Source organism: Mus caroli, unplaced genomic scaffold (assembly GCF_978045245.1).
Source record: "Mus caroli unplaced genomic scaffold, Mus_caroli_1 scaffold_2, whole genome shotgun sequence".
Taxonomy (NCBI): Eukaryota; Metazoa; Chordata; class Mammalia; order Rodentia; family Muridae; genus Mus; species Mus caroli.
Window position 1 is genome coordinate 57,580,277 of NW_028227257.1, and position 18,328 is coordinate 57,598,604.

Genomic DNA, 18,328 nt, shown 5'->3' on the forward strand with positions numbered 1-18,328 from the left:
CAGTGGTAGATCTGCCCAGTCTAGGTGTGCAGCTTATAAATCTTGTAACTGAGTTGCGTGTTTTTGCACAAGCTTATTGAGGTTGGAGGTTTACTGCAACAGTGTACCACTGTTACTTTGGGGGTGAAAAGAAATCACGAACTGGCAGGTTAAATACCAAAGGGTTTTTAATTTTTAGTTGCTTCTATAAAAATAAAAACAGAGAAATCTATGACCTCAAATTACGTATAATATAAAAGGGAGAAAGTTAAGTGTATAATAGAGAAAGTAACAATGCTGAGTGATCCAGACAAACATCACCAACACTGCGGAGAGCACATCTCCATCAGTGATACTGAGAGCACATCTCCCATCCGGGATACTGAGAGCAAAGCCACCTGGGAGTTTCCCAACCTACACCACAGACACCCTGACAAACCCAAGTCCAGGGCTGACTGTTCTACAGACAAACAAACAAACAAACAAACAACCCTGATTTCTCAAAGTGTCGAGGCCAAGAGAGACTGAGAACTGTTTCCAAGTTAAGACATGGAAGACTCCTGACAACTAAACTCAGTGTGCAATCTCAGACTAAATCACCTGACAGATCATCACACAGGGCAGCACTGGGGCAGAGAGAAACACACCGAATACATTAAAATACAGTTGTCAATGTTAAACTTCCCGGGGTTTGTGAATTAATTGTAGCATAAGGCAATTTTGTGAGGCACACATTCTCAACACTAGCTGTAATGGAGCACTGTGCACCTACAGCCTGAGTGACAGGCATGTATGAGAGTGGTGTCACTATCTTGCTGAAATAGACACACAACTCCACGACACTCACAACAAAACTGCCCAATGGCACACTTCTCAGTGTCATCCCCAAGACTAAGTGACTTAAGGCTCTAGTGTAGTCTCAAGCTGTTCAGAAAACGGTGTGCGGAGGAAGGAGCAAAGACAAATGTGACAGATGCTAGAATGCAGAATCCAGGCTAGAACAGAAGTCCTCCGCTCTGCTCCTGCAGCCTTTGGTAAGCATGATATACTTCAAAGTCAGAGACGGCCAAACAGAAATAACTCTCCTAACAAAATCACACACATGCTTTTTATTATGGTGTCTTAATATCTCTTCTAGAAGTAAGATGGTCTTTATCAGGCAAGCTCTCAGTTTTTCACTCTCTCTCTCTCTCTCCCTCCCTCCCTCCCTCCCTTCCCACCTCTCTCTCTCCCTTCCCCCTTTCATGAAAGTGTAAACTTGCAAACTACATCATATGAAAAACTGAATACAATTAAAATTTAATCATCTTCCAAGTTAGAAAGTCCTTTCTTAAATAAGTTTTCATAGAAAGTCAAGTCTTTCAGAGTTAAGGATGGCTTCACGGTCTTGAGTGCTTCTGTGAAGTGCTCCTGTCTCACTGTGGTTGCTTCCAGTCCGTTTTCTTGCAGAGCAAACAAGGCAGCCTGAAGGACACAAGCAGTAGGCAACAGTCAATTTGCTTCACATTAAAACTAACAGTAACTGTCAACACTGCAATCTGGTGGCAAATCCTTGGTGTCACATCCAAAAAGCTCAGCAGCATCAGAGCACTAAGAGTTAAAGTGACTAAAAATCTACCATAGACCATTGTTACCCTCACATTAAAAATCCAGACTTAAAATAGGCAAACTGCAGAATAACACACACACCCTGAATCCACATATACTATGAGATGAGTGGAATCCTGCAGCATGGCTCATAAAAGAAAAGATGGCACATTTTATGACCTGGCAATTCTCCTGCTAGCCTCATATGAACACTCTCACCACAGACAAACTGTTCATGGCAGAATGTAGAAACTCAGAGCTCAAAAGCTGCAAAGCTCAGCTCCGGTGTGGGGGTGAGCAGAGTGGTCACCTTCAGTGAGCAGCAGGGCTAAGGGTAGAAAGGGTCGAAGGAAGAGTCTGGAATACTAACAATCTCTCCCTGACACAACTGCTGGTTATAAAAGTCGTCATTTTCCTGTCATTCAGCACTACATTCTTAAGATCCATGCATTCTTCCCAATTTTATATTTAGTAAAGCTCACAGAAAAGGAGAACGACTCAAAAGATCCCAGGCTCTGAGTAAAACAGTGCACTCACTTCTTTGCAGAGGTTTCTAAGATCAGCTCCAGAGAAAAAGCAGGTTTCTGCTGCTAGGTTTTCTAGTGAAACATCAGGCCCTACTGGCATGTTGTTTGTACAGACTTTTAAAATAGAAAGCCTGCCCTAGAAGAAAACAAACAAACAAAAAATATTTACAATGTTACAGCATTTATGTTTAACACCGATACATAAACATTTTAAGTTCAAATTTTCTTATCACATTACAAAGTGTGTGTGCGATGTATGTGCTGTGTACATGTTGTGTGAGTGTATGGAGGGGTGTGGAATACATCTGTATGATATGTGTTGTGTGTGGTATATATGCTAGGTATATTTGTGTGGTGTGTGTGGATGTATATTGTGTGTACAGTGTGTGTGTTGTGTGTTCATATTCAAACAATATCACTCTTGCTTTTGAAAGAGAGACTGAGCCATCAATGGTCTACACAGCAATGGTAGAAACAGTATCATGAAAAACAAATATTTTCTTAATTAACTTTTGAAGTTGCCAGTCATAACTGTTTCTCCTTATGAGACAAGAAGACTCTCTTTTGGGAACAAAAGTGCTATCAGAGTAAGTTTAGAAACAAACACATGATTTATCAGACACATTTAGAAGCATTAGACATATAGTTTAAAACAAAAAACAAAAAACAAAAAACAAAAAAACTTCTTTAAAACTTGATTAAAGCCCAAGGAAGGAAAAATTAAATCCTAGAGCCCTTCCCCATCTGACGGTCGTTCTGGGTGTGTAAGAGCAAAGCATTTCCTGACTGGACATGCTGTAGTAGTCCCCACAGACCCAGACCACTGCCAAAGCCCTTTCAGCAACTCAAATGCCTCAGGAGTCTTCCATCCCAGATACCATGACACCCAGTGCCCTCAGCAGTGCTGGGAGCACTAGCGTCACTTCTCAGCATGGTTCCCTGAAGGCTGGGCTAGGAAACCAGCATGGACAAATATGTAACTTTATAAAGAGCCACCAAGCAAAGAACTGAGTACCAGAATTGCACAGTGAGAGCAGGGCACACCGCCCACCGCATCCCAGTCTGGAATTCACCCAGACATGCTACTAGGCAGACGCGATGCACTGCTGGTGCAAAGGGAACAGGCACTGCTCACCTCTTGATCAGGAGGGGGGACATATATGATCTTATCTAATCTTCCAGGCCGTAACAAGGCATCGTCTAACACATCAGGCCTATTTGTTGCCACGACAATCATGACACTCCGACTAAGAATTTCTTGACACTCTGAGGAAAAGCATATAACACAAAGCAACATCAACAAACTGTGACTTATTAAGATCCTTCAAGTTAGGTCGCATATGACAGAGCACTGTTTGAAAGGGATAGCCTTCTTTTGGAACCATGATGCTCACGCCCAATCCCAGCCACCTTCTTGGTATAAAGCCTCCCCATAACAACTCATTTATCAAAGAGCTACCTTGTGTGTCCGAAAGGAAAGGCTAGTCCTGACAGGCGTTTCTCCATGTGAGAACTGGTGAGAAGCCAGATGGAAGAACACCTGGCCAGTTCCCAAATCCACCCAAGCACTCAGTGAACAGCAACCACACAGAAGCTGCTTGCAAGAGCAGAATGTGTGACTAATGGGGGACAGGTATGGTTCTGGAAAGTCTAGCTCAATACCCGCCCAGCGTGGAAATTTACTTTTTATTCTTCTTCCCAGAGGCAAGCTGAACTGCAGTTATGCAAACTCTAGAATAGTCAAATAGAAACATTTGTTTCTATTTGAGGTAGGGTCTCAGGTACCCCAGGCTGTCCCTAAACTCTTTACCCAACAAAACTGACCTTAGAAGCTGTGGTTGCACTTGTGCTTACTGGGTTTACCAGCGCATACCAGCACACCTGGCTCATGCGGACAGAACCCAGGGTTTGGCCCTGTTAGGCAGTCACTCTGCCACTGAGCTACAAACACTCCCTAGCCCCCAAAAAGAAACATTTAAAAGACAAGGTAAGGCCTGAAATCAAAACCACTCATAGAGTTCAGCAGTCCGAGCAGCTCTCCAGTGTTTGCCCTCAAAGCACCAAGTTTCCCAGCATGCTAATGGGCTAGGTAAAGCACCATGAGAGCACACCATCATGGGTCCCTTCTGGTTACAGTGGCTGAAGTGCTCCTTCTCTGAATGATTGTTAAAATGTGAAACAAACAATATGATTATACTAAAAGAAGTCAGAAATGACCTGCTCAGGACAAGAGGCTCACAGAGGCGGGGCACCCCAAAGCTTACTTAAGTGCTAATTTGTTTTGTAATGTTTCACACACACAAATAAGAAGGGATAAGTCCTTCTTCCAAATGTACGCATGAGAATAATTTCCCTTCTCCACTAAGTAAAAAATATTTCTCATTCTTAGAAAAATTAAATTCACTTATGTTATTAATTATATTAGATAATTATAAAACTTTTCACTTTCTTCTGTCCAAGTCTCAACCTTTATCTACCCTGTAAAAGTCCCAAGAATTCAAATGAACTCATATAAATCCATCTGCAGGATGAATTCAGCCTGGGGAAAGCAGCCGTGGGGAGGCTAGTTAACTCTGGTGCACTCTAGCTGGCAGCCGGACGGCGCTCAGTCTCCAGCCCCCGGTATTTACCCTGTTGGCTTGCTTTACTCCCTCTTCTCTCTACCGTCCTAACTCCCACACCATCGAGTTCGTTCAGCAGAACTGAAAGAACTCGCTCCCGAGCGTCACATCCCGAGGTGCCGACTGAGCGAGACCCCAAGACTGAGTCAATTTCATCCAGAAACACAAGCGCTGGAGTATTGGCTCTTGCTTGTCGAAATACCTTAGTGAGGGAGGGAAGAAAAACATAACGTCACACGCAGTTCCGGTGACCGCTTTCCCTTTCCTATTTGTAATCATTCAAACAGAAAAATGAAGGTTCCAAGTGTTTATGAACTAGGGAATAAATAAGTAAAACAAGGGCCAAAAGATAGGCAGTTGTTAAAAAATTGTCTTCTCAGAAGATATTTAATTTGGAATTTAAGGCAGGACTTCATTATGTAGCCCAGGCTAGCTGGGAACTAAGAGATCTGCTTGTCCCTGTCTCCTCAGTACTAACGTTAAAGGTGTATGCCACCAAATCCATGTGGTGACCACGTTTAACTTTAAAAACCAAGATAAAAGTGTGGAGATCCGGCTCAGGAGTGAAGAGTGTGTACTAGCCTTCCAGAGGCCCTGAGTTCACTTCTGAGCACCCACACTGGAGGAGTCAGTCTTCTGCTACTCCAGCTCCAGGGGATCCAGCATCCTTCTCTGGGCCTACAAGATCACCTGCACACAAGTGCACACACACACACACACACACACACCCCACACACACACCACACATACACACACACACACACACACACACACATATATATATATATATACACACACACACACACACACCCCACACATACACACACACATATATATACACACACACACCACACACATACACACACCACTCATACACACACCACACATACACACACACACCACATATACAAACACACACACACACACACACCACACACATACACACACACCACTCATACACACACCACACATACACACACACCACACATACACACACACACCACACACACACACACACACACACACACACACACACACACACAAAATCTCACCTCTACCTTAGTCAAAATCAGAGAGAGGAAATTTACCAAACAGTAGCAGTGTGTGGACGGGTTACGGGGAAGAGGGCTCTCATTTTAAACTTAAGCATGCATACCTTTCACAACAGGAAGAAAAGAACCACAACTTAAAAATAAACCAACCTGAGACAAGACTTTTTCTGAGTCTCCAACAAAAGGAGAGAAGAGATCAGCTCCGCACACCGACACAAAGGAGCAGTGGCAGCCTGTGGCCAGGGCCCTCACCAGAGTGGTTTTAGCACATCCAGGGGGACCGTACAGGAGAAGGCCCTTTGGCTGTGTCAGACCCATCCTAGCAAACTCCTGAGGGAACTTCAGAGGCCACTCAACACACTGTAAATAGGCAGAGACAGAGAGATGATGTTAGTGCACCAGCCACATGCTAACTCCCTCCCTTATCCGACACTTCCCACAACCTGTTGGACTCAAGCAGCCTCCTGCCCTCAGGACAGCCCAGGACGCCAGGTCCCTAACACTCACCTCATCTGCACCCAAAGCACTTTACTTGTGAGACCATGCTATGCCTGAATGGTCTTCCAACATCTCCCTGTGGCTACTCTTTTAAATTTTTAATTATCTTTTCCTTCCTGTGTCTGGTTGTTTTGTCTGCATGTATGTACATGCACCATGTACATGCCCTGTCCCTGCAGAGGTCAGAAGTCGTTGGATCCCCTAGAACTGGAGTTATGGGTAGTTATACACTGCCATATGCGTTTGGGGAACTGAATCTGGTCCTCTGCAAGAACAACAAGTGATCTTAACTGCTGAGCCATCTCTCCAGCCCCATGCGGCTATTCTCTCTCTCCCATTAACTCAAAAGTACCTGCTTGGAGAAGTCTTCCCCGAGAACCCCACGCAGAGTAGAACCCCCTTCTCCCAGCCACAGCCTGTACTGCCTTCCACCTTCCTCAGACCATTTATAGTTCACTACTGTTCCTTTTCCACGACGGCTTGGCCACTCTACTCTTACTACAAAATCAGCAGCATTGGTTCATGCCTAAAGTGGGCACTCAAGAAATGATACTGAATGGTGACGCAGCCCTGGTCACTTCTGAGCCAAATGTGTTTTCCATCATTTTACAGACTCAGAAGCTCAGGCCTAGAAAAGTTAGCAGCGAACCTGTGCAATTACTTTAGTGAGGTGGCAGAACTAGCATTGGTGGAAAAGAAAGAGGAAAGAAGGAAAGGAAAGGAGAGGAGAGGAGAGGAAAAAGGAAAGGAAAGGAGAGGAAAGGAAAAACGAAAAAGGAAAAAGGAAAGGAAAGGAGAGGAAAAAGGAAAGGAAAAAGGAAAAAGGAAAGGAGTCTCTGTTCTGAAGGAGAGATTTTTAAACTAACAACCAGGCAAGAACAGGCACTCCAAGGAGAAGAGATTCCACAAAAAGAGATGCATGAAGCCATGGAATACACTGCCCTATCAGTGAACAGAAGCAATGGAGATGAAGTGAGGCAGACCAAAACAGAGAAATGGGCAACAGTCCAATTGGCAACGGAGAAAAGTGTGAAGCGCACTGGAAGGCTGGAAGGTCAGTCAGTGAAGATGTGGAGGACAGATTGGTCACTGAAACATAAGACATTGCATTTTACAAAGTCCTAGTGCCACACTGCTGACAGGGGACTTCTGGGTGACTGCATTCACTGAGACAGGGTTTAGGTAGAGTGGAGGAGTTGATTAGCTGGACTCTATTTTTTGTTTGTTTCCTTCCTTTTGGTGTTTTGAGACAGGGTCTCACTACAAAGCCCTGACAGTCCTAGAATTTACTATGTAGACCAAGCTGGCCTCAAACTGAAAGAAATCCACCTGCCCCTGCCTCCCAAGTGCTAGGATTAAAGGCTGTGTCCTACACCTGGGCATTTGCTGGACCCTTGACATGACATGTTGACAACTCTGTGGTCATCTAGCAGACAGGCAGCTAAGCAGTCCTGATGATATGAAGAAAAGTCTACCCAAGACTTCTCCAGGGACAGCTAAGACCAACCTTAGACCCTGTCAATCACCTCGGAATGCAGAAAGGGCACCTGGGACGGGAGAGGCGGCTCAGTGGTTAAGAGAACTTGTTGTTCTTGCAGAGGACCCAAGTTTTGCTCTCAGAACCTAAATGGTGTTTCACAACTGTCCAAAACTCCAGTCTCAGGGCACCTGACACGTTCCTCTGACCTCCATGGGCAGCAAGCATGCATGTGGTGCCAATGTATACTGATATGCATAAAATAAAAATAATTTTAAAGAAAGGTAGATATCATTAAGTCTCTCAGAGCATCAACATTTCAGGGAAGGGAGGAGAGTGTCCAGAAAGGCAGGAAACTGCCACAACCAGGCAAATAGAAGACATCGAAAGAGGTGTGGCTGGTGTCTCTCAGGCATCAATACTGTGACAGTTAAGTAAGACAAGCCATGGGGAAGGCTCCCTATAACGTCACACTCCAGCCACAGAGGAAAAAACCACAGCACTTGCATACAACCTACAACCTATCAGTTATAATACTTAATAATGCAAATGCCATGCTCATAGTTGGCATGGCCTAGGGAAAAATAACAAGAAGAATGTTGTTATGTTGAATCTGTTCAGTAAAGACGGTATTTTTAGACAGCCACATCCACAGATGCAGAACCATGGAAACACAGGCCAAATATTCCCAAACCGTAGTGGCTAGTGAACAGCTGACAGCCTGCATGTCTCAAGAATTAAAGCATTTACTATCCAGCTGATCAGAGGAATTCTGTTGGCCTGTATTCTAGATTATGATGAACTCTCTAAAGCAAAAATCTTAAGAGATCAAGACAGGGAAACACAAAAACTAGTGTCTACAGAAGTCTAATTAAATAAAGACTAAAGCACAGGACCAGGAATTTGGGTAAGGGGGCTAGTGCAGTTTGATCACAGCATTTTCATTACAGACACAGAGAACACCTCTCTGGGATTAGCTGATTAACAACCGTTACCTGCTTTAACTTCAGCTTTACGTCTTCAAGTCCACCTATCTGCTCCCAGCCAACAGGCTTGATGTCCATCAGTCCAATGGAACTTCGAAATGATGAGGGACGAATCTTTTTAAAAGCTTCAAGAAAATCTGTTTCCTCAATTTTAGGACTGTCTTGGTTCTGAAGAAATATATCCCAAAAAGAAAAATGAAGCCAAAAATTAAATAGGCCTTTTCTATAGTATACATAAATGCCTAAGTAACTCTTTAAAACAAAAACAAAACAAATAATAATAACAAAAAAAAACCAATATTCTTTTGACCTTGTAAATCTAATTACCAGTACTCTCAAGTTTAAGCATGTTAGCATGTTCATCAATCATTCCCTCAAAGTGGAAGCCCTGAGCTCACTCGTTCACAGTGTTAAATTCTGACAGCTATAGCTGTTAACAGACTGACCTCTACAGAAGCCATAGCCAGGAAGAAACACTCAAGACTGTGTTGATTTCTTCAATTCAGAGTGAAACTGGAAAAATAACAGGATTAGAAAGGCATCATTTGGGGCTGGAGAGATGGCTCAACTGACTGCTCTTCCAAAGGTTCCAAGTTCAAATCCCAGCAACCACATGGTGGCTCACAACCATCCGTAATGAGATCTGCCACCCTCTTCTGGTGTGTCTGGTGTGTACACCTACAGTGTACTTACATATAATAATAAATACATCTTATAAAAAAAAAAAAGTCTTTTTTTCAAGTTCTATGAAAGCTATTCTGAATAAGAATACTGACGAGGGGACATTTTTGTTTCAGGGTGTCTCCTCACATACTTCTTTCATAGTAGCAAACAAGAAAATAGCCACATGGTAGGGAACTGGATACTGCCCTGATGGCAGGTCAGTTAGCATCCGGTGAGCACCCCACAGCTATCTTGTATCTATATATGGTAGAGACATAATCCTGACTGTGTACTGCTCCCAACAGCCATGTATACCTGGACCAGATCTGATCATTCTATAAAAAAACCAACCTGACTCACTCATGCCAACTTCACAAATCTCAGATCAAAAAAAATATTCTCAAATGGCTCCTATAAAAATAAAAGACATGCGTGTGCACACTCGAACACAGACACAAACACACACAGACAAGAGAGAACATGATAATGCCGACTTAGCAAATGTTAAAAACCATGACTTTGGATAAAGGGGTCTGGCTGAAATTCTCTAACTATTTTGCAATTTTCCAATAATATTTAAATGATTTCAAAAATAAAATGTTAAAAAATACTTAAAAGGAAATGGACTTTTGCTGGTCTTGCCTTACTGTCTTTAAGTCCTTTCCGTATGGAGGAAATGGGCTGAAAGCCCTTATCCTGCTCTTCAGTGAGCAAGTCTGCCTGTCTGTCCATCTCCAATGTTCAGATCGGCAAGCCGCGTCCCTGCTGCTCTTCTTCCCCCTTACTCCCCCCTTAAAGTGTTTACACCACTTTATGATTTTTTCCTATCATTCAGTGAAACACAATTTTGGTTGGTTAAAGCTCCTTATGCTCATTTCTAGTTCACCTGTTGAAATATTTGCCTTCATATCAAATTCTAAGTATTGGGTCGTCTACAAATTCTCATTTTCAACTATCATCTATTTTAGCCCATTTATAAAAGACCATGAAAATGGATACTTACGGTAGACCTATTCCGAACAGTATTATCTAAAATGTTAGCAACTGTCACCTCTAACGTAAGTTCAGCAAAGCTCACTTTTTTTATACTCTGACATCCTGCTTAGTGTCAATCACATGTTTTATGCGGAAACATTCTGACAAACTATTTAGTCATTGTTGTATGTCTGTCCTACTGTTGATGAAAAGACTTATGGGCACATTATCATAGATTTTCATTTTGTTTCTTTGCTTTGCTGGCTTACAGTATTAGATTCTGGGTACCGGAATGCTAACTAATTTTTAGAGAATACCAACTAGCATTTGGAAGTCTCACTTCAAGTTGTTGTGTGCTTGCCACTCCACCTGACTCTCATCACCTTGCAGGCACTAAATCCTTTCTCTTCTGTAGTTATTAAACCATGTTTCTAATTCCTTAGCCAGACCAGTTCAGAAAAGCTTTAGTGGACTCCCTGACACAGACAGAGCAGAGCCCCTCACCTGCCTAGAGAGAGGGAAAAAAAGATGCGTCAGTGCCTTCTCAGATGTCTGCCCCTTCTCCTTTCCATTCCCCCTGGGACACTTCTGAACTCGGCATCACCTGTGGTGACTGGACCCTGTGGTGTAGGCCCCTCCTCAAGTAGCAGTGAGCTGGTCCACCTAAGCCAGAAGTGCTTAAGACCAAGTCTGGACCTTCACAAAGCAGAGGGAATTCTAAATGTGCCTCCCTTCTCCTCTCTGGATCTCTCACTCTTTGTCACAAGGGACATACATTTTCACACCTTTACACAGGGACTTATTAAAACAGTAAGCAGTTTGGTGCCAAATCCATTAAGAGGAGGACTCAGAAGTTCACATAACTTCTTCCCACCTTCCATATTAGAATGAAAATAATGGAAAAGTTAGGAAAGATATAAATTATTTAGATAAAATAATTTAGGATGCTATAAACAAAGTTGAAATGTCCCAATATCCTCAGCTACTAAAATTATTATTTGTTGAAGATGGGTCTAGAGACCCAGGTTATCATATACGAAATGATTTGATTTTCAAAATAATAGTACTGAAAAATATTATATTTAAAATAACCCTATATATTTTTAAAGTAGTTACTAATTTAAGATTTGAAAATTAATGATGATCTTTAATAAAATTCCAAGTACTCAACTTTTCTTGGATTAGAAAACTTCATTTCTCCCTTAGATATTATCAATAATTAAAAAACCCAGTATCATGACAGTGAAGAAATCTTGTAGACACTGGCTTATTCTAGCAATCAAAGTTGACTCTGGTGATGCTAATCATCATGAGTGACTAAAGTTCTAGCTGTGGTATCATAGCTGTGGGATATTCTCAAGTCTCAGAAACACACACACACATGTAAACACATACACACAAAGAAAGAAATGTCAAAGTAAGCCCAGGAGAATGTTATAAGTGGACAACCCGGGAGAAAACTATGAAAAGTCTTGGCACCAGTTTTGTGCCTTTCTGTGTAAGTCTAAATGGCTGCTTAAAAGCTTTGAATTTAGATCTGTCTGATTACTCTGAGGGACACTGTCTTTCCTGGTTGCTCCCGGTTCTAGCACTAGGGAGTTAACTGTGGCAGTGAGGAAAATTCACCATGGAGACTTTCCTGGAGGACTCAGCCATGTATCCTCATCTCTAGTCAAATAATTACATGGAGTTGAGATATAAATATATTTATGAGATTATATTATACCTATGTTCACTCACACACACACACATGTGCACACACACGCAGGAAACAGCTGTGGAGCCTAGCAGCCGTGCCAAGGAATGAATGTACGTAGCACTATTCTAACCCCACATTGATCTGTCATATTAATCTGAAAGATTACCATTACACTCATCTGAAAGTGACAGGTGAACACTCCCTACCTTCTCATTCTTGAGAAGGGCACACATGGCAGCCTCCCTACAGAGTGCTGTCAGGTCAGCACCGACATAGCCAACCGTCATTTCTGCCAGGAGCCCTAAATCAATATGACTGGAGATGGGCATCTTTGAAGTAATCACTCGCAGAATTGCCTCTCTTTGTTTAAGGGTGGGAGTCCCAATGACAACCTATAGGCAAAGTGGAAAATAGAGAAATTAGAAGTAGACAACTTAAAATCTTTCTTTAAAAGCATCCTCACCAGTATGTGCAGTCATTCAGCAAACCTTTGTGGAACTTGTATCATGAACTTCTAAGGCACCCTGGATTATGAATACAAGAAAATGATAACTGTCCAGTGGAACAACAGTGGCTGGAATCTCCACAATGAAAACTCTGTATTTCACTGAAGAACTCTTCGTTGTTTTTTAAGAACACACCAAGTTCTGACAATCTGGGATCAAATAGCAGACTAGATAATCTAGGTCCTTGTTCTTTGGATGCAGGGCCCTTTAATAGATGGTTCAAGGAAGAAATCCATTCAGGTCCTCCAAAGTCTTAAGAGAATCCTACCACAAATTTTAATTATTATTTAATTACTAATAATTGCTTAGAAATTAAAAAAAAAATCACTTGAGTACCAAAGATGCTAAAAAAGCCAGTCCTGACAACGTAGAACAACAGGAAGCTGGTACCCTGATATTTGAATACATTTAAGGGCTTATGCCTGTTTTTATTCACCTTCCCTGCCTTCTCTTACTGTGACTAAGTTCTCATTCCAAAGGCTATTTCAGTTTAATATGCTTGCATCAGGCTTAGTTACTTCAACAAAGCAAATGACCATCCTGCTTCCCAGAACGATTTGAACCCAGGTTCTAGCTTGCATGTGACAAGTGATCTACAACTCTTGCCTGACCCAACATTCCAAAAAGGCGAGCTTTCAGGAACTTTACCTCTCTGTCAAACCTGCCCGGCCTGCGAAGCGCTGGGTCTAACTCGTCTGGCCGGTTGGTGGCTCCTATGACCACAAACTCCCTGTCCCTGTGGATGCCATCCAGCAGCGTCAACACCTGGGCCACCACTCGGCTCTCGGGAGCTCGATGCGGGCCGCCTCTCCGGGGACACAGGGCATCCACTTCGTCCAGGAAGAGGAGGCTGGGTCCGCGGCTGGCCAGCTCCTGGGCTCGCTGGAAGATGCGCCGCACGTTCTCCTCGGTCTCCCCGGGCCGGGAGCCCTGCAACGCCGGGGCGCTCACCGCCAGCAGCTCGGCGCCGGTCTCGCGCGCCACGGCTCGCACTAACTGGGTCTTGCCCACTCCCGGGGGTCCCGCCAGGAGCACCCCGCGGGGCACCGCCAGCCCCAGCGCGGCTAGAGCGAGCGGATAGCGCAGCGGCAGGCGGAGCAGCTCCCTCAGGGAGTCGGCGGTCTCCGACAGACCCCCAAGGGTCACCTCCCCGGGAGGCTCGACCGGTGGCGGAGGCTTGTCGCTGAGCGTGATGCGGGTAAGCGGTGTGACCCACCCGCCCGGCTCTGGGTCCGGTGTCCCGCCCATCACGTGCAGAGCTGCAACAGGGCCGGGGACACCCGGCGGGGTGGTCACCACGTGTCCCCGAGACACCGGCCGGTTGCGCAGCAGTTCGTGCACTACCTCCAGCACCGCGGCGGAACTCGGGGCTCCCGCCTGCGGCCGCAGCACCGGCCACACCTCTAGGCGCCGCAGGGGCGGACAGGGCACAGGTTGCAAGCAGTCCATACCGATCCTCCCCGTGGACTCCCGGGCTCCGGGGCTCGCGCACTGCGGGTCCAGCTGCACAAAGCCATCCGCCCCGTCGCGCCGCGGCCAGGCAGTGCAGAGGCAGCAGCCGCCGGCGGGCAACGAGATCCTCAGCGGCGAGCCCAGGCGCGCACCCAAGCTGCGGAAGGCGGCCGGCCCCAGGCGGCAGCGCTGGGTTCCCCGGTCCCGGGGATCCACCGGCAGCAGCTTCAAAAGTTGTTCGTCGGGGCAGGGCCCCGAGTCCGGTGCCATGACTCGGGGAACCACGCCGGGGAAAGCCCGGCAGCAACCCACCCGGCTGCCGGATGCAGGCGGCGCGCATGCGCCATGAAGGAGCAAGCCTCTGATTGACGGTCGAAAAGACTTCTGGGAAAGTGAGAAAAGCCTGGCTCTCCTTAAACAGCTGACGCCCGGTAGTCGGTCCAAGAGCCTCAAGGAAAAGGTCTCCGCTGGCTTCAGACAGACATACGGCTGCTCCATTAAGCCATAAGAGTTTTCATTTTGTGAAGTAAAAAGATTTCTTAAGAAAAAAAAAAAAGCCCAAACTGCTGACAAGGTGTAACGTGCTTACAGGTATAAACAAGATGTAAATAAAATACCTGCCAAGTTAACCATGATACTCGCACCTTATGAAATATCTTTTATCCTCGTTCCAAAAACTTTGAGCGTCTAGACATGGGAAAGAAGATATTAATAATAAGACATAATAGCCGTCTTCAATATGTAAAGGGATGTGTGTGAAAGCTAGCGTGCTTGTGGATAGCTGTGGTAAAGAACTGACCAGGAAATGCAAGTTTAATAGGATGATCTTAAGAGGTTTTTCTCTGCATATTTTGACCATGGTCGCATGAAAGGTACAGCTGAGAGGCATAACTGACGTCCACTGAGGCAATTAGAGCTAACTTAACCTTACAGATCTCAGCACTGATTTAAAACAGAGGTAGAGGCCAAGTTAGTGGGGATATGGTGTGGAGGACAGTACATGTTGTTTTGTGTTGCATGGAGAGACAGATCCCGTTCAGGACCAAACTATAAAGTTCTCTGACCTTGGCCAAGAAATACACAACTTGCCCACTAAAACAGCCACTCCCCTCCTTGTGTCACAAATATCAGGAAGGGATTGTATTTCTGGGCCTTCAACTCATTCACTCATTCTCAGTAAAACTATAGATTATCTTTCCCAGGCAGCCTTAACCCATCCTGCTCCTCTGAGTCAGACCATTTTCAATGTGTTGTTTCAGTCATCCGTACATCTGAATTCATCATACCTACAATCTTGCAGGAAACCATTCTAAGCTGACTGTGATGGTTCATACCTATGTCCCAATATTTGGGAGCCTAAATAGGGATTGGCACAATTTCTTGTTTAACCTGGACTACATAGTGAGGTCTAGGCAAGCCTAAACTACAGAATGGAGAAAGGTATCAAAAAGAAAGAAAGAAAGAAAAAGAAAACCTTGAAAAGAAAAACATAATAACAGTTCTGTGGTCCTTTTATTGGTTACAGGATTCCAAATTTGGCAATTCTATGAGCACTATTTAAAGCAACAAACGTGTGCACCACTAGAGGGAGTCCAGAACCAACAAATGAAGGCCATGGGCTCTTGGAGGATCGACATTTGCAACGAGGCTTCCACTAGATATTCCTCAGGGTTCACACTCAGTATGTATTCTTATTATATTGTCAAGCTATTCTAAAAAAGTACCACACGGTATTCAGGTTATAATAAGCAATAGCAAATTACATTTTTCCATCAAAAAATAATGTGTATGATGACAGGGGAGAGAGAGAGAGAGAGAGAGAGAGAGAGAGAGAGAGAGAGAGAGAGAGAGAGAGAGAGAGAGAGAGAGTATGTAGGTGCACATGGAGTCCAGAGGCATTGGATCCAATGGAGCTACAGTTATAGAAGTTTGTAAACCATTCCATGTGGGTTTTGGGAGCTAAACTCAGTTCCTCTGACTCTTAACTCTTAACTCTCCAGCCCCTTTACAGATTTTATTTATCTCATTTTATGTGTACGTGCTTTGCCTTCATGTACATAATTGCATGACTTGCAGTCAGAGCTTTACTTCTTACAGTTTTGGAAGCTTAGAAAACGAAGATGTAGATGCTGGTTGACTCTGGACAAGTGAGGGCTACTTTCTACTTCATGTGCTTTTGCACTCTCTCCTTAGATAGTGGAAGGAAGCATCTAACTCTCACAGGTCTACTTTATAATGACATTTTCATGGCTGTTCTTCGTTGTCACTTCTGGGAAGAAGGAACCTTAACTGGGAAAAAGGAATTGCCTCAATCAGACTGGCCTATGGGCATGTCTGTGGGGGCATTTTCTTGATTGGTAATTGATAGAGGAGAACCCATTCCATTATAGGCAGTGCTGTTCCTAGCAGGTGGGCTTGGACTCTATAAGAGAGGTAGTTAAGCAAGCCAGTAAGCAGCATTCCTCTGTGAGCTCTGCTTCGGGTTCTACCTCTAGGTTCCTGCCTTGAGTTCTTGTCCTGGCTTCCTGTCAGGAGCCATCATGGAAAGGCTAAAAGCAGGCTAAGTTTTCTGGAGATAGCCCACCACTTTGTATAGCTATGATGGGTAAGCTCTAAATTGCAAGGGCCTTCAGAGATATTTATCCCAGGATTGCTTCTTGCTAGTGGTATGCCTTTTCTTGTCAATATTGCATAGCCTAATGATTCCTGGGCATCAGCCTACCCTATTGGGCAAAATTCCTCCAGATCAACATGAAGATGAACTTTCATGAGTTAATGCTGTTTAGATGGATTAATGATGCTATAGAATTTCTGATTTGATTCAAATAATTTTAGGAAGAAAGTTTTAGGGGATGGTTTCAGTTGTTTTGCCAGAAAGATATAATAAAGTTAGAATCAAGAATAGAATGTGCCCCCTCCTCAGAGAATAGCAAGGAAAGGCTGCATGATAAGGAATACATTGCACTTCCACAATTACACTAAAAAGAGAAATTGGCTTGGGTCAGATTTGTGACCAAGGAAACACATTCATTCTAGGTCAGGTCCAAGGATGAAGCCACAGGTGTGCACTATAATAGAGTGAGGCCATAGGAAACTGTGGTGTTGAAATAATGAGTTTATAGAATGAAGCAGTGATTTAAACTTAATATGAACATCCTTCTGTAACTCCTCTTTTGTGTAAACATTTTATTTATGAGGTAATTTTCTAAAGAACTTTTATCTAAGAAGGGCTAAGAAGGCCAGAGGGAAGGAAGAAAGTGTGACATCTGGGGCTCTGCCCCATCCACCAAATGTATATATGTGTGTGTCTGTTTGCATGTAAGTCTATACGTACGTGTATAAGTATATGTGTATATTGTGAGTATGCATGAACACTTGTGGAGTTAATAAGACAGGTGGTTGGGCCTGACCCTCTGTGTGTGTGTGTGTGTGTGTGTGTGTGTGTGCCATTGGGTGCTCAGAGTTGAATGAACTATTGTGGAAATTTGGAAGATAATTCTTAGAGAACACAAACAAAGGCCAGGCATGTGACATTCCACAAGAAAGACAAGACTTTTCCTCCAAAAATCCAGAAACACACATTTGTGCCACCATGTATGATGTACGTAGTGCTGGGAACTAGAACCTAGATCTGCCCCATGTAGACCAGGCATGCGCTCTGCCAACTGAGCTGCATTTCTATCTCTGGTTTAAACCCTTCAAGGACAGAAGATGGGGATTGTTCTTAAGGGGAAAAACGCACTCTTAAATGAATGAATAAGTGAGCGAGCAGTGACTGGGCTGAACTGGAAACAGGGATTACACTGTGGAAAGAACTCAGTTCTGCCTCATTTGTCATTCTGTGCCAGTCAATGTGCTAGGAAGTGAGACAGGATGACACCAAGGGCATGTGAAAAGGCAGAGAATCGATACCCACGCCACTAACAAACCTCTCACTTCTGCCCATTCACTTAGAGACTCGTGACATACACCTAAGTTCTTTCAGAGAGATGGCAGAGCCCCTCCAGTCTTTACTCCAATGTTCTTTTGGCCCAACATCCTGGGGCGCCAGCCACATGCTTATACATTCTGTTTGCATCGTTGCCAGTTATGAAAGTGGGCTTCAATTGTCTTTCCGTAGTTTAGTCTCTCTGTTTAATAGCTTATAGTGCTCTGCTCCCTATTCCAACACTGAGTAAAATGCTAGGTGTTCAATAATTAGATCTCTTCAATTCCTAGTGGATTCAGTTGGGCTTGTTTGAATTTAGGAGAATGAGTTTGATGATTTCCAGGGAATCTGGCTTGGGTATTCTACCTAGGTGAATTA

General features: G+C 44.1%; 1 protein-coding gene across 1 annotated transcript; it reads right to left on the reverse strand.

Moving 5' to 3' along the window:
- Positions 1–1,213: 1,213 nt before the first annotated feature.
- Afg2b (AAA ATPase AFG2B) lies at positions 1,214–14,393 on the reverse strand. Its single transcript, XM_021156512.3, has 8 exons — positions 13,219–14,393; positions 12,271–12,456; positions 8,737–8,895; positions 5,917–6,126; positions 4,724–4,916; positions 3,229–3,359; positions 2,104–2,229; positions 1,214–1,443 (listed from the first exon to the last, which is right to left on the reverse strand). The coding sequence occupies exons 1-8, from the start codon at positions 14,290–14,292 to the stop codon at positions 1,279–1,281; spliced, it is 2,244 nt and encodes a 747-aa protein (XP_021012171.1). The 5' UTR covers positions 14,293–14,393; the 3' UTR covers positions 1,214–1,278.
- Positions 14,394–18,328: the final 3,935 nt, after the last annotated feature.

Bases quoted from the DNA above. Each gene is read 5' to 3' on its own strand.
- Afg2b (XM_021156512.3), bottom strand. From the start codon at position 14,292: ATGGCACCGGACTCGGGGCCCTGCCCCGACGAACAACTTTTGAAGCTG. The intron at 6,127-8,736 runs GTAACGGTTGTT...GCCTATTTACAG, and splicing joins TAAAGCTGAAGTTAAAGCAG to TGTGTTGAGTGGCCTCTGAA. The intron at 3,360-4,723 runs GTAAATACCGGG...GCTTTTCCTCAG, and splicing joins GAGTAAAGCAAGCCAACAGG to AGTGTCAAGAAATTCTTAGT.